General features: G+C 41.1%; 1 protein-coding gene and 1 pseudogene across 1 annotated transcript in view; one reads left to right on the top strand and one right to left on the bottom strand.

Annotated features, from left to right (window-relative positions):
• Window positions 1–223: 223 nt before the first annotated feature.
• LOC111169508 (cleavage and polyadenylation specificity factor subunit 1 pseudogene) lies at window positions 224–914 on the bottom strand (annotated as a pseudogene).
• A 9780-nt stretch (window positions 915–10694) lies between these two features.
• Window positions 10695–13264, top strand: part of CLCN5 (Cl-/H+ antiporter 5) — a 165574-nt gene continuing 163004 nt past the window's right edge. Inside the window, exons 1-3 of the mRNA XM_089904547.1 lie at window positions 10695–10976; window positions 11590–11706; window positions 13041–13197. Coding sequence (XP_089760673.1) covers window positions 13182–13197 — 16 coding nt within the window. The 5' untranslated portion in view covers window positions 10695–10976; window positions 11590–11706; window positions 13041–13181. The remainder of the gene's footprint in view (window positions 10977–11589; window positions 11707–13040; window positions 13198–13264) is intronic.

Below are 13264 nucleotides of genomic sequence, written 5' to 3'. Positions count from 1 at the left end.
CTAATTTATTCTCCATCTCTACAATTTTCTCGTTTTGAAAATCTGAAGTAAATGGAATCCTATAATATGTGACCTTTTGAGATTGCTTTTTTACACTCACCATCCTTGAGATCCATTTAAGTTATTGCATGTATCAATCATTCCCCGCTTACCCATTTCCCCGTGTTTTATACAAAAAGGGGGTAGAAAGCAGTGCATGGGGACGGTGGCAGCGTCCCTGAGTCTAGAAGCGGGCGGTGATGCCATAGGTCTCAATCAGGTCATCCACGACAATGCCAGGCATGGTGCTGATCTTGGCCAGCTCACAGGGATCCTCGGTTCTGAAGTGAAGACAGTGGTTGAGAAGCTGGGGCGAGGAAGGTCAACACCACATTCTGTAGGACATAGTCCACATGCTGCATCCACCCGTTGCAGGACTTGTGGCCAGCGCAGGTGTGGCAGCACAGTGGTCAGCCTGTTTCGCAGCTTCAGCAGCTGCTGAAGCCCGATGCCACTATCCAGTGTGACAAACCACGTGAAATGCTTGTTCTCCCACACTACTGACTTTTTGCTGGGCCCCTAGGTACCCTCCACCTGGGGTCCTCCAGATCATGTTCACTTGGGTGCCCACGTGGACGTCTGCCCACTGCAGCAGGCATATGCCCCCAGAACTCTCCTTGGCTTTCAGCAGGTACAGGTAGACCATGAGCTTGTGGTCTTGGACAGACACGCTGAAGCCCAGCTGAGCATTGTCCACCATGAGGCCCACGTTGTACACCTTGAGGGGTCTTGTCATCCCAGAACCTGAGGCTTAGAGTCTTGCTGTCCTACTGGTAGCATAGCAGTGGGATGCTCTTCTGGACAGCCATGGCCAAGATGAAATGCTTCACACTGATTACCTGGTGGAAGTACAGTTGGGCGCTAATGGAGACCATGCCCCTCAGCTTGCTGGCCCACAGGCTCCACAGGAAGCTCTTCTGGCTGATGGCTGATACCAGATGGCAGTTTCAGTGACACAGGGTGGTCATAGGCCTCTTCTGTTCCGTCTCATATAGCACCTTGAGCTTGTTCTTGGTTATATGCTAAGTATATATTTAGTTCATTAAGAAAATGCTAAACTGTTTTCCAGAGTGGCTGTACCATTTTACATCCCCACCAGAAATTTATGAAACATCCAGTTTCTCCACATCCTTGCCAGCATTTAGTATTATCACTGTTTTTTTTTTTAAGCTTAGCAGTTCTAGGAAGTGTCTAGTGATATCTCACCATAGTCCTAATTTGCATTTCCTTAAACGCTAGTGACATTGAGCATCTTTTTAGGTGTCTATTTCCTTCCATTTATCCTCTTCAGTGAAATGCTTCTTCATGTCTTTTGCTCATTTTCTAGTTGGATTATTTGTTTTATTTTACTGTTCAATTTCAAGTGTTCTTTATATATTCAATTCTTTTAGCCCTTGAAAAATGTTGTGCCATTTCATTCTGGCTTCCATGGTTTCTGATGAGAACCATGCCTTCATTCAAATAGTTCCCCTCCCCCTAAGTAAGGTGTCATTTCTCACTTGGTGCTTTCAAGATTTTTTCTTTGCCTTTAGTTTTCAAAAGTTTGATTATGATGTATCTTGGTTTGGATTTCTTTGCATTTATTCTGTTTGTGATTTGCTCAGCCATTGGATCTGTAGGTTCTTTTCCCAAATTTTGGAAAATTTCAGTCATTGTATTTTCCAGTTCTAAAATTTCCATTTGGCAGTCCCTATCAAAATACCCATGACATTTTGAGAAATCAATCTTGAGAAAAAAGAACAAATCTGGAGGTATAACCCTCCCAGGCCTCAGATTATAGTACAAAGCTGCAGTAATCAAAACAGCGTGGTACCGGCACAAAACAGACACATAGCTTGATGGAACAGAATAGAGATCCCAGAAATAAAACCACACACCTATGGTCAACTAATCCATGACAAACGAGGCAAGAATATACAATGGAGAAAAGACAGTCTCTTCAACAAGTGGTCCTGGGAAAACTGGACAGCTATGTGTAAAACAGCAAGAACGTGTGCTCACATTATATACAAAAATAAACTCAAAATGGTTTAAAGACCTAAATGTAAGAATGGAAACCATAAAATGCCTAGAAGAAAACATAGGCAGAACATTCTTTGACATAAATCATAGCAATATTTTTTTTAGATCAGTCTCCTAGGGCAAAAGAAATAAGAGCAAAAATAAATAAATGGGACCTAATTAAACTTAAAAGCTTTTGCACAGCAAAGGAAACCATCAACAAAACAAAAAGACAACATACTGAATGGGAGAAAATATTTGCAAATGATGTGACCGACAAGGGGTTAATATCCAAAATATACGAACAGCTTATACAACTCAATATAAAACAAAGAATCCAATAAAAAAAATGGGCAGAAGACCTGAATAGAAATTTTCCAAAAAAGACATACAGATGGCTAACAGGCACATGAAAAATTGCTAATTGTTAGAGAAATGCAAATCAAAACAACAATGAGATGTCACCTCACACCTGTCAGAATGGCTATCACCAAAAAGTCTACAAATAAGAAATGTTGGAGAAGATATGCAGAAAAGGGAACTCTTATATACTGTTGGTGGGAATGTAAATTGTTGCAGCCACTATGGAAAACAGTATGAAGGTTCCTCAAAAAATTAAAACTAGAACTACCATATGATCCAGCAATTCCATTGCTGGGTATATATCCAGGAAAAAATAAAAATACTAATTTGAAAGGATACATGCACCCCAATGTTCATAGCAGCCCTGTTTACAATAGCCAAGACATGGAAGCAACCCAAGTGCCCATCAACAGATGATTGGATTAAGAAGATGTGGTGTGTGTGCGTGTACTGTAATATTACTCAGCCATAAGAAAGAATGAAATTCTGCCATGTGCAGCAATGTGAATGGACCTAGAGAATATTATGCTTACTGAAATAAGTCAGACAAACACTGTATAATATCACTTATATGTGGAATCTAAAAAAATACAAATGCATGTATATGCGAAACAGGAACTGACTCACAGATGTAGAAAACAAACTTGTGGCTAGTAAAGGGAAGAGGGACGAGGGGAGTGACAAATGAGGGGTATGGGATTAACAGACACAAGCTACTATTTATAAAATAGAAAAGCAACAAGGGTATACTGTATAGCATGGGGAGTTATAGCCATTAGCTTGTAATAGCCTATAATGAAGTATAATCTGCAAAAATACTGAATCACTATGCTGTATACATGAAACTAATATAATATTGTAAATCAACTATATTTCTATTTAAAAAACTGTACTAAGGATACAATTTCCATTTGGTTCTCCTTTATGTCATCTATTTCTTTGCTGAGACTTTTTCATTCACTTCAAACCTGTTCAGAACTGCTCTTTGAAGCACTTTTATGTTGAATGTTTTAAAATCCTTGTCATATAATTCCAACATCTGTGTGACACAGGTCTTGGTATCTGTTGGTTGATTTTTCTTATTTGAGATTTTCCTGTTTCTTGTTATGACAAGTTATTTTCATTTGTATCCTGGACAGTTTTGACATGATGTGATGGGACTCTGGATCTTACTTAAATCGTCTGTTGAGCTGACCTCCTCTGATACCATGTCAGAAAGGGGATGCGGCCTTGTTACTACCAGTTAGAGGTGGAAGACCATATTTCCTACCTTGTTTTCACTGTGAGGCAGGAGAGGCACTTGTTACTATTGGGAAGGAGTAAAAAGAAAGACAAGAAGGGCACAGTTTACTGATCCCATTCTTAGCAGAGAGCAACGTTCTCTTCTCAGAGCCATGTTCTTTACTCCACCAGTAGATGGCGCACATTTCCACAAGATTAGATTACAGAGCGCGTCGTTCAATGGGGCCCTTCTAAACCGAGCCTGATTTTAATAATAACCATTCTTTCTGAACTATGTACCTGGCTATTTACATTCACCATTTAGTTCTTAGCGCAGCGTTGTGGAGAAGCTATCATTATCCCCCACTTTAGAGATAAGGAGTCAGGCTCAGAGGTAAAATCTCTTGCTCAAGCCTGGATTCCAAACTACCTCTCTGATTCCAGAATCTCTGTTCTTTCCATCACACCATCACGCCAAGCGGTCTTTTGGAAAGCCTAAGGCAAGTTTTTCTAATTGGTGGAATTCTTGGGAGGCTCTCTTTGACTGGAGGGTTTTCTTAGTGCAGCTGCCACAAAATGCAATAGGAGTCAGAGACTAATTTGGGCTGTTTCAGACCAGGCAAATCACTTAATCTGCATGCCTCATCTTCCTCTTCTGTCAAATGGGAATGATAAAATCTGCTCCACTTAATTCCGAAGGTGGTGTTATGGTAGAAGCGGGAGAGAGATGTGAAAACACTCTGCAAAATAGGAAACACTAGAAGAATGATGTATTCAACAGTTTATTTCTGGTCCATGACAAGAAATTGAGATTAAATGTTTCAAAACCTTAACAGAAAATTGACAGAGTAATTTTATGTCTGTTGAATATAATCAGAAAAGAATTGGGCTTGTATTTCTCTTTTGTTTTGATTTCATTTTTCTAGTCATTCATTTTTATTGCATTACTTAAAAGTATTGGTACACAATGGATTTGGGGGAAAATGGTCCTTCACCATAAATGGTTTGAGAAGCTCTGCTGTGATGAATATAAAGGAAGTATAGGACATGGACCGTGTCCTCAAGGAGCTCTCACGGTAGTAGGTGAAAAGGCATCACAGTGGTTCTGAGAAAACACCACCACTACTCTGTGGGCTTGCACTGCTGCATGGAAAAGAAGGCAATACAGACCCGGATGGAATACAGAGTAGAGACCTGCACATCCTCAAAACCACTCTCTAAATGAACTCTCTTATTTGCACCCTTAGAGCTTAGCAGCTCTAATCTAAATAGAATTGGACTTCTCTCAAATAGAGGGCAACCTGATATGGGATTTATACAAAGTAAAATTTCTCATGAAAACCATCTGTCAAAAATTCTGCTGGGCCCAATTAGAGAACTATAAAGACTGAGTTTTTGCACAACATAGACTTTCTAGTATATGCTCACAGGCTAACAGGATCTTTCTTTAGCTGACACTAAGGCAGGAAGCTGACCAACTCGCTCTTCAATCTAAATATCATCCTTGACAGGCTATTCAAAAATTTTTCTATATTACTTTTTAAGATACATAATTGAATAGGTAATACACTTCCATGGCACAAAATTGAGAAAGTACACAGCTCCACACCTTCCTTTTTTTCATAGAATTTTACATATAAGCACATAAAGAGCATATATAAAATAGATAACAAGGATCTACTGTATAGCACAAGGAACTATACTCAATATTTCGTAATAACCTATAAAGGAAAAGAATCTGAAAAAGAATATATATATATATATACATATATATATATAACTGAATCACTGTGCTATATAGCTATACACCTGAAACTAACACATTGTGAACCAACTATACTTCAATAAAAAAGTTAAAAATTACATTATTTATTTGATCAATCCTCTTCTGATGGAGATCTTGTTGTTTTTTATTTTTATTATTACAAACAATTGCACACAATAGTTTACAGCTATGCAAACATAACTGAAGGAGAGATTCTTAGAAACGGAATTTTTGGATCAGTCTCATGTATTTGAAATTTTTATTGCTATTTCAAAGTTGCCCTCAATTGACTAATTGCACTCCCACCAGCAATTTATGAGAGGACTCCTCCCACCTCCAGCTTTGTCAACACAGTATATTACCAACATTTTTATGCTTTACTGAGGGTAACTCACTGTGGTTTTCATTAGTGTTTCTCCAATCATGAGGTTAGCTACCATTATGTCCTAGAAACCATTTGTTAGTTTTGATACTCAGCTCTCTAGGTACAAGGTGGTTGTTTTTTTGTTTTTTATTTTTTAATTAATTAATTAATTGATTTATTTTTGGCTGCGTTGGGTCTTCGTTGCTGCACACAGGCTTTCTCTAGTTGCAGTAAGTGAGGGCTACTCTTCGTTGTGGTGTGCGGGCTTCTCATTGTGGTGGCTTCTCGTGTTGCAGAGCATGGGCTCTAGGCGCGTGGGCTTCAGTAGTTGTGGCGCATGGGCTTAGTTGCTCCGTGGCATGTGGGATCTTCCTGGACCAGGGCTCAAACCCGTGTCCCCTGCATTGGCAGATGGATTCTTAACCACTGCACCACCAGGGAAGTCCAGTACAAGGTGACTGCAAATGATCCTAGATCACTCTATTTTCAGACTTAACCTACTGTCTTGATAGATTCCCTGAGCTACAGAACTTTGTTCATTTCCTTTTATTCTGCCCCATTTTTTTAGAACTATTCCAGGCATCCCTTGGGCACCCCAGATATTTTATTTTATTTATGCATGGTATTTTATTTTCTTTTTTAATTGAAGTATAGTTGATTTACAATGTTGTGTTACTTTCTGGAGTACAGCAAAGTGATTCAGTTATACATATATACATATATTTCATATTCTTTTCTATTATAGGTTATTACAAGATATTGAATATAGTTCCCTGTGCTATGCAGTAGGACCTTGTTGTTTATCTATTTTATATATAGTAGCCTGTACCACTTATTTTATTTTAAAACTAGTATCCCTAGGGGCTAACACGTGCCTGGCACAATAGTAAAGACTCAAACAAAATGTGGAACAAATAAAGAACAATACCAGAAACATTCACTTACTACTTTACATGGTTATGTACTCATGTAACTATTTCACTCTGGATTTGCAATGACAATTTCAAAATTAAAGATAAAGCTGCTTTATTATTTACAATAGCCAAAACATGGAAGCAACCTAAATGTCCATCAACAGATGAATGGATAAAGAGGATATGGTATGGAATACCACATGTGGTATGGAATACCACACACAATGGAATATTACTCAGCCTAAAAAAAGAATAAAATAATGCCATTTGCAGCAACATGGATGGACCTAGAGATTATCATATTAAGTGAAGTAAGTCAGGCAGAGAAAGACAAATATTATATGATACCACTTATATGTGGACTCTAAAAAAAGATACACATGAACTTATTTACAAAACAGAAAAAAGACTCACAGACATAGATAACAAACTTATGGTTAACAAAGGGGAAACGGGGGGAGATAAATTAGGAGTTTGGGATTAACATATATACACTATTATATATAAAATAAACAACAAGGATCTACTGTATAGCACAGGGAACTATATCCAACATCTTGTAATAATCCCTAATGGAAAAGAATCTGAAACATAATATATATCTATATCTATATACATATCTGAATCACTTTGCTGTTCACCTGAAACTAACACAACATTGTAAATTAACTGTACCTCAATTTTAAAAAATGGTTAAAAAAAGGTAAAGCTGCTTTAGATATGACAGTTTAGGCGCCACTGTGACCTATTGCTCTAAAGGTTTTTCTTTTGCAAAATTAACTCTAAAATGCTACATTTTATTATACAGAGAAATCCACTGTTTTATTGTATCTTTATAATTAACTTTTAAGATCACATTGTGTTTACTCTTTACTTTGTAAGACCTGGAATGGCTCTTGACCAAAAGTCTGCTGACCACTGTGGGGGGTTGGGTGGGAACATTTTTTCAAGTTTTTCCAAGGATGGGGGAGGAGAACAGAGGGTCTCATTTATGTTGATCTATCTACACTCTTTTGGCCAGATCCACTTGTGACCGTGTACACACACTTGTGGGGCACCTGGCTAAGATTCTCATGGGGAAGAGAACAGAGTTAACAGAATCCATACCTCCTGATTAAATTATTAACTTTGCCTCATTAGCACCACACTCTAACCATTTCACTTGGGAAGGTATTGTTGTATAGGCATTTATTACTCACCACATAAATAACTCCTGCAAAACTTGTGGACCCAAAGGAGCCTTATTAATCATCATCACCATTAATAGTAATACTAGCTCACATTTGTCGAGCACTTAACATTTTCCAACTATTTAAAATCTATTAATACATTTTATCCTATTATTCATGTTACAGATAAGAAACCTGAAGGAGAGTGAAACTTGAACGACGTGACACAGCTAATAAGTGTCTGAGTCTGGTTGGTTCTGAGCCCAGGCAGTCTGGCTCCAGAGTCGATTCACGTAACTGGTTTTGTTTTGCAATTCTCAAAAGATAGAATGTTCTTTTATGAAGTGTACTCCTAAAACAGGAACCCTCCGAGCTGTCAGCGGTCAGTGGCGACACCACGTGGTCATCTGGTTGTACTGCAGCCCTCATACTCTCCATAGATCACTCCTGCCCAAGCTCTCCCAAATAAACCCGTATTCCACGTAAAGCCAATATTTGCTCGCTCTACAGTGGTGGCTTCCAACCAGATTGCCATCCTGCAACCATCTTTTTCTTGTCTCATAGGGAAAGGCATCTTTTCCAAGCTTAGCTTGTATTTTGCATCTCATTTCTATTTCATGTATTTTACTCCACTATTTATCCCCTCCTTTTCTTGCCTCTTCAATTTCTGTTTCACTAGTGTCTCTTCCTGCTCAACCTACAGGTAAGCTCTGGTTTCTCCTATCCTGCAACGACAAAAACCAAGCAACCAACCAACCTCTCCTTGAACAATTACTCCAAATTCACCTTCTTAAAGAAGAGTGACAGATATTAACTAGACTTATTGTGGTAATAATAGCGAGTCAGCACACCTGAAACTAATATAATGTTATATTTCAATTATACCTCAACTACAAAAAAAGAAGTGTCTCAATAAAGGGATTACCTTGCTCAAAAACCTTCTTTTTCAATCACTTTCTGAATTAAGTACAAATCTCAGTCCAACATTCAGGATTCTCCAAAATTGGGCCTGAATTTACCTTCTGGTTACATCGCCTACAACTTCCATACACTTCTTTACCCTAAGCTTCAACCATGGAGGACTACTCATAGGTCCTCATATGTGATTTCTTGCCTGCACACCTTTGTACAAGGTGTTACCTCTGCTTGCATTTACCATCATCAGAGGACTCAGCACAACCTGCCCTGATTCTTTCTAGTCGCTTGTGGCTATCCCCCACCCATGCACCCACCCACCTATATACTGCCAGTGCCTGAAAGCAGAGAAAAAATGTTCTCAGGTGAGAAAGTAAAAATTAGCTTGGACTGAGAAAGCAAAAACCTGGCCTTTCATCAGGCTGGAATAACAGACACAAACAAAACCAGCTGTAAATTTAATGGGGAACAATATTTCTCCCAGAGACATGCTGCAGCTGTAAGAGGATAACAGTCGCCTTATCTGAGTGACCACTATGTTTTTTACTCACTGAGAAACTTTGTTTTCTACAATCATAGACTATCAGGAACTTTGCTGCTTGAAATCATATCAGTGAGAATAAAACATCCCACATCTGTCTGGAGTACATACGTTTCTTGGATCCAGAGAAGCAGCCTCAATTTCCAATCCAGGTGCAGAGCTTCAGATAAGGGGTATCTGGACACAACATTCCACATCTATCTTTACTTTGTGGTTCCCAAGGAAACAGGACTCTGGGTTCACTTCGAAGTCCAGACCTGATGTTGACCCCTTCACACAGCCCTGCTTTGAGCTTACTAAAACAATGCTTCGTTTAAAATTCACTTAAACTCCACCCTTCCCCCCAACACCATAATGACTTTTTTTTTTGTTTGGTAAGATGTCCCATGGTTTCTCTGGTGTGCCGTCTCCCTTGTTGCAATAGGTCCAAAAGCCGGACTTTTTTGATTATAGATTTGTCCTTGGTGGCCTAGTGCTGACTGGTCTAGGATACAGGTTTTGTATCCCACACCACTTAGCTTGCCCAAAGCAGGCGTTCAAAATTGTTCACTACAGTGGACTCTGAATTAGCGTACTGGGGTTCTACTTAGATTACCTGGATTGATTATATAAATTCTAGTCTCAGTTCTGCCAGTAAATAATTAGCTGGATCATGTTAAGTAGGTCAACAAACCCCAAGGGTCTGTTTTCTCTTTTGTAAAATGAGGGGCTGTTTCTTCCAAACCTAGGCCAAAGGGCTTTGGAGTCAGGTAGACCTAGGATGGAATCCCAGTTCTACCCCTTACCAGTCTTGTAATTTTTGCTTTCCTGAGCCTCTGTTTTGTAATTATCAAAATGGAGACAATACCAAAAACCACAGTGTAGATTTTCCAGTGTTACTATGAGGATCGAGTTGGCTGTTACAAGCATCACTATATTTGATCACTATTCATACTACCACTATTATGTGAGCTAGGACAACCTTTCTGTGCCTCTGTTTTCTTATGAATAAAAGTGGAGAAATAATAGTACGTACCCCAGTGGGGTTATTGTGCACGTTAAATGAGATGAAAAAAGTAAAGGGCTTAGAACAGTGCCCGGCATATAATTAGAGGCTCAAAATACGTCAGCTAATGTAATTAGTATTAGATTTCTACCACTAACTATTCTGTGGGCCAGAAGCTCAGGATAAACAGTTTCGTTTTAAGAACAAAACCAAAAAAACATACCGTAGGCTCGAAAGAGTGAAACATAAAGGAGCATTTCTTTTTCAAAAGCAATTGACACGCCCAGCACTGGGTTAGGACCCGCCCAGTCCTCATTAAATATGGCAGCGAGCAGGGCCGACCTATTGCGGCTGCGCGCGCGGAAACTCCTCAGAGCACCGCCTTCTCCGCGGCTCTCCCCGCCCTGCTGCCTCCTGGGCGGGCTTCACCTCCTCCGCGCTTCGGCAGAGGTGTGGGGAGCGGGCTGGACGGGGCGCGCACGCGCAGGCGGCGGCCGTGCTTGGCAGATCCTTGCGAGGCGTCTGTCACATGAGCCGCGCGCCCGCTCCGTTCCCCCTCCTCCCGGCTGGGCTGTGAATGAAGCTCTGCAGGCTACGTGGGGCGCTAGCTCAACTTAGTGTCCCGGACGCCAGAGCCGACTGAGCGCTCGGCCCGCCGGCGGCGGGCACGGGCTCTGCCGCTCCGGACCTCGGCGACAGGTAAAGACGAATGGGCTGTTCCTACCCGAGCAGGTCCTTGGCGGGCCGCTGGCCCCCGGCCCACCGCCGGAGCACTCCCTTGGGCTCAGCGACACAGGGGAAGCGCTCCCCAGCTGGCTCCGTCCCCGGGAGATGGGGGTTCCCCGTGCCCGGCCGCTGCTGCTTGGCACTCGGAGGAGTTAGACCGGCCAGTTCTAGCCAGTGCAGGGCGGCATCTTCCAGGGAGCCCAGCCCTATTCTCCGAGCCAGGGTCCCTGCGCTGTCCCAGCGAAGTTTCCTAGCGGAGCCGCGCCAAGCCCGCCCCGCTTTTGAATGGGGGAGGTTAGCTGCAGGCGTCCCCTTTCCAGGACTGGGGCAGGGTGGCTTTGGCTGGTAAAGCCCTGTCGAGGCCCCGTTCTTATCCATCCTGCTCTGGACTGGCAGGTTTGTGTGGGTCGTAGCGAAGCCGAGTCCACACTCTCGGAAAAGTAGTTGCTGCGTTTTCCTTTTCCCACTTAACGCGGGGAGCTGGTTCTCTCTAGACTTTACAGGCTTGCGCTTGAGCGCCTTCACCCACCCCAAGGGCAAAACTTTACCTTCACATTGATGCGCGTGTACTTTATTAATATTTCAGAGCAAATCAGTTTCCAGGAGTGCCAAGTGAAGTTGTACGTGTGCCCGTGTGATAACGTCAGTGTAAGCTACCCCGAATAAGTGAGGGAAATCCAGAAGTGTGGAGTACAAAAAGCCAGTAAGAATCTGCTTTATGAACGCTTCATACATTTATTAGCAACTACCCGGGTTTGACTACGGAGATGTTAAATTCTCCTGGTCCCACGAGGCGCGGAGCAGTACTATTTAACTGCGCGCTAAATAAGAGGGAAAAAAAGGCAAACCAAAACAAACTGTCCTCGGTTCCAGATAAGTCATCAGAGCGCTTTTTCCTGGTGAATTCATCCTGGGACTTTGTGAGTTCCTAGTTTTCTTGGACTTCACAAGCCTTTCCTTATCCAAAGCGTTGTCTTTTCTCTATCGGCTTTTTGGGATTAGCGTACACATTCACACTTTAGTCCTTTAAAAAAAGGTATTTAAAAAAGGCCAAAATGATGGCTCTCAAGTTCGTATTAGTCTTCAGTATGTATACGTTAGCGTTTTCACTTAAGGGGTGGAGGTGTTGCTTGTATGAAAGCTATGGAAATAGCAATCTGCTTTGAAGTTCCCCGGGTCAAAAAGGTGAGGACTTTTTCTTAGAAAAAGCAGATTGGCTTGTATGCTACATAAGGAAGACTTAATGAAGAACTTGTTTAAATGGACAAGAAAAGCATTTAATATATTCACCTTCTTTCATTTTTTTCTCCCATTCCTAGCGCCTTTCATATCCTTCCAAGTAGTACTGTCCTAAGACTGAATTTGACATTTTAAAAATAGGAATTATCTGAATTAATTTGGTTTTACTTAAATTAGCATTCTTTTTTTTACATTTTTCTTTTCCTTTGGTTCTTTTCTTTCCTGATTTTAAAAGCAGTCTATGCTCTCTACAGGACATTGGCAAAATGTGGGAAAATATAATGAAGCGGAGAGGAAGCACCACGACCTCGAGGGCATCGCTCTTCAGTTTTTATTATGCCTTCTTTTCTTTTCCTATACGAGATCTGTTTTAAAACTTTTAGTCACAAAATTTCCTCTCCTTTCTACAAATTTTTTGTTGCAGAGTTGGGTGTTTTGGGGAGGTTGGGGAGGGCAACGGATATTATGCTGTTCTTCATTCCCCCAAAGTGTGGAACTTTGAGATAGGAGAGACACTTAATGGTTATCTCATCCAACCACCCATCCTTTGAGATTCTGAAACCCACTTACTGAAGATCCAGTGATTCATGCAGAATTGGACAGCACTCAAGGGCAATATTAACTGACTCCAGATCTCCCCATTTTTTTTTTCGGTGATATCTTGTTGCTTAGGTGGAAACTTAACACTGTCCATGTCTGCTTATCTTTGAAAGAGAGGTCCAGAGAGGGACAGGAGATGATTTTCAAGGATTTGAATGTTTTTCATTTAGGTATTTGTTTTCCTGTTGATATTTTCAGGTTCTGGGCTTGAGCATCTTGCAGAAAACGAGACGACACAGCTGCTGTTCCATCTACATCCCAGTCGAGTCTCCCTACAAAACTGGGGGGTCCGGGAAACTCTGAGCCTGTGACCCCAGCGTGGGAGAGAATAGGATCAAGATGGCCATGTGGCAGGGTAAGAAGTTAGCACTTATGCCTTCAACTGGTTTTTCCTCCTCTATTCTCTATCCCAGCCCAACCCT

Source organism: Delphinapterus leucas, chromosome X (genome assembly GCF_059928025.1).
Source record: "Delphinapterus leucas isolate spDelLeu-1000000601 "Yukka" chromosome X, BTC_Dleu_Yukka2, whole genome shotgun sequence".
In the NCBI taxonomy this organism is placed as follows: Eukaryota; Metazoa; Chordata; class Mammalia; order Artiodactyla; family Monodontidae; genus Delphinapterus; species Delphinapterus leucas.
This window is presented reverse-complemented; position numbering and strand designations above follow the sequence as displayed.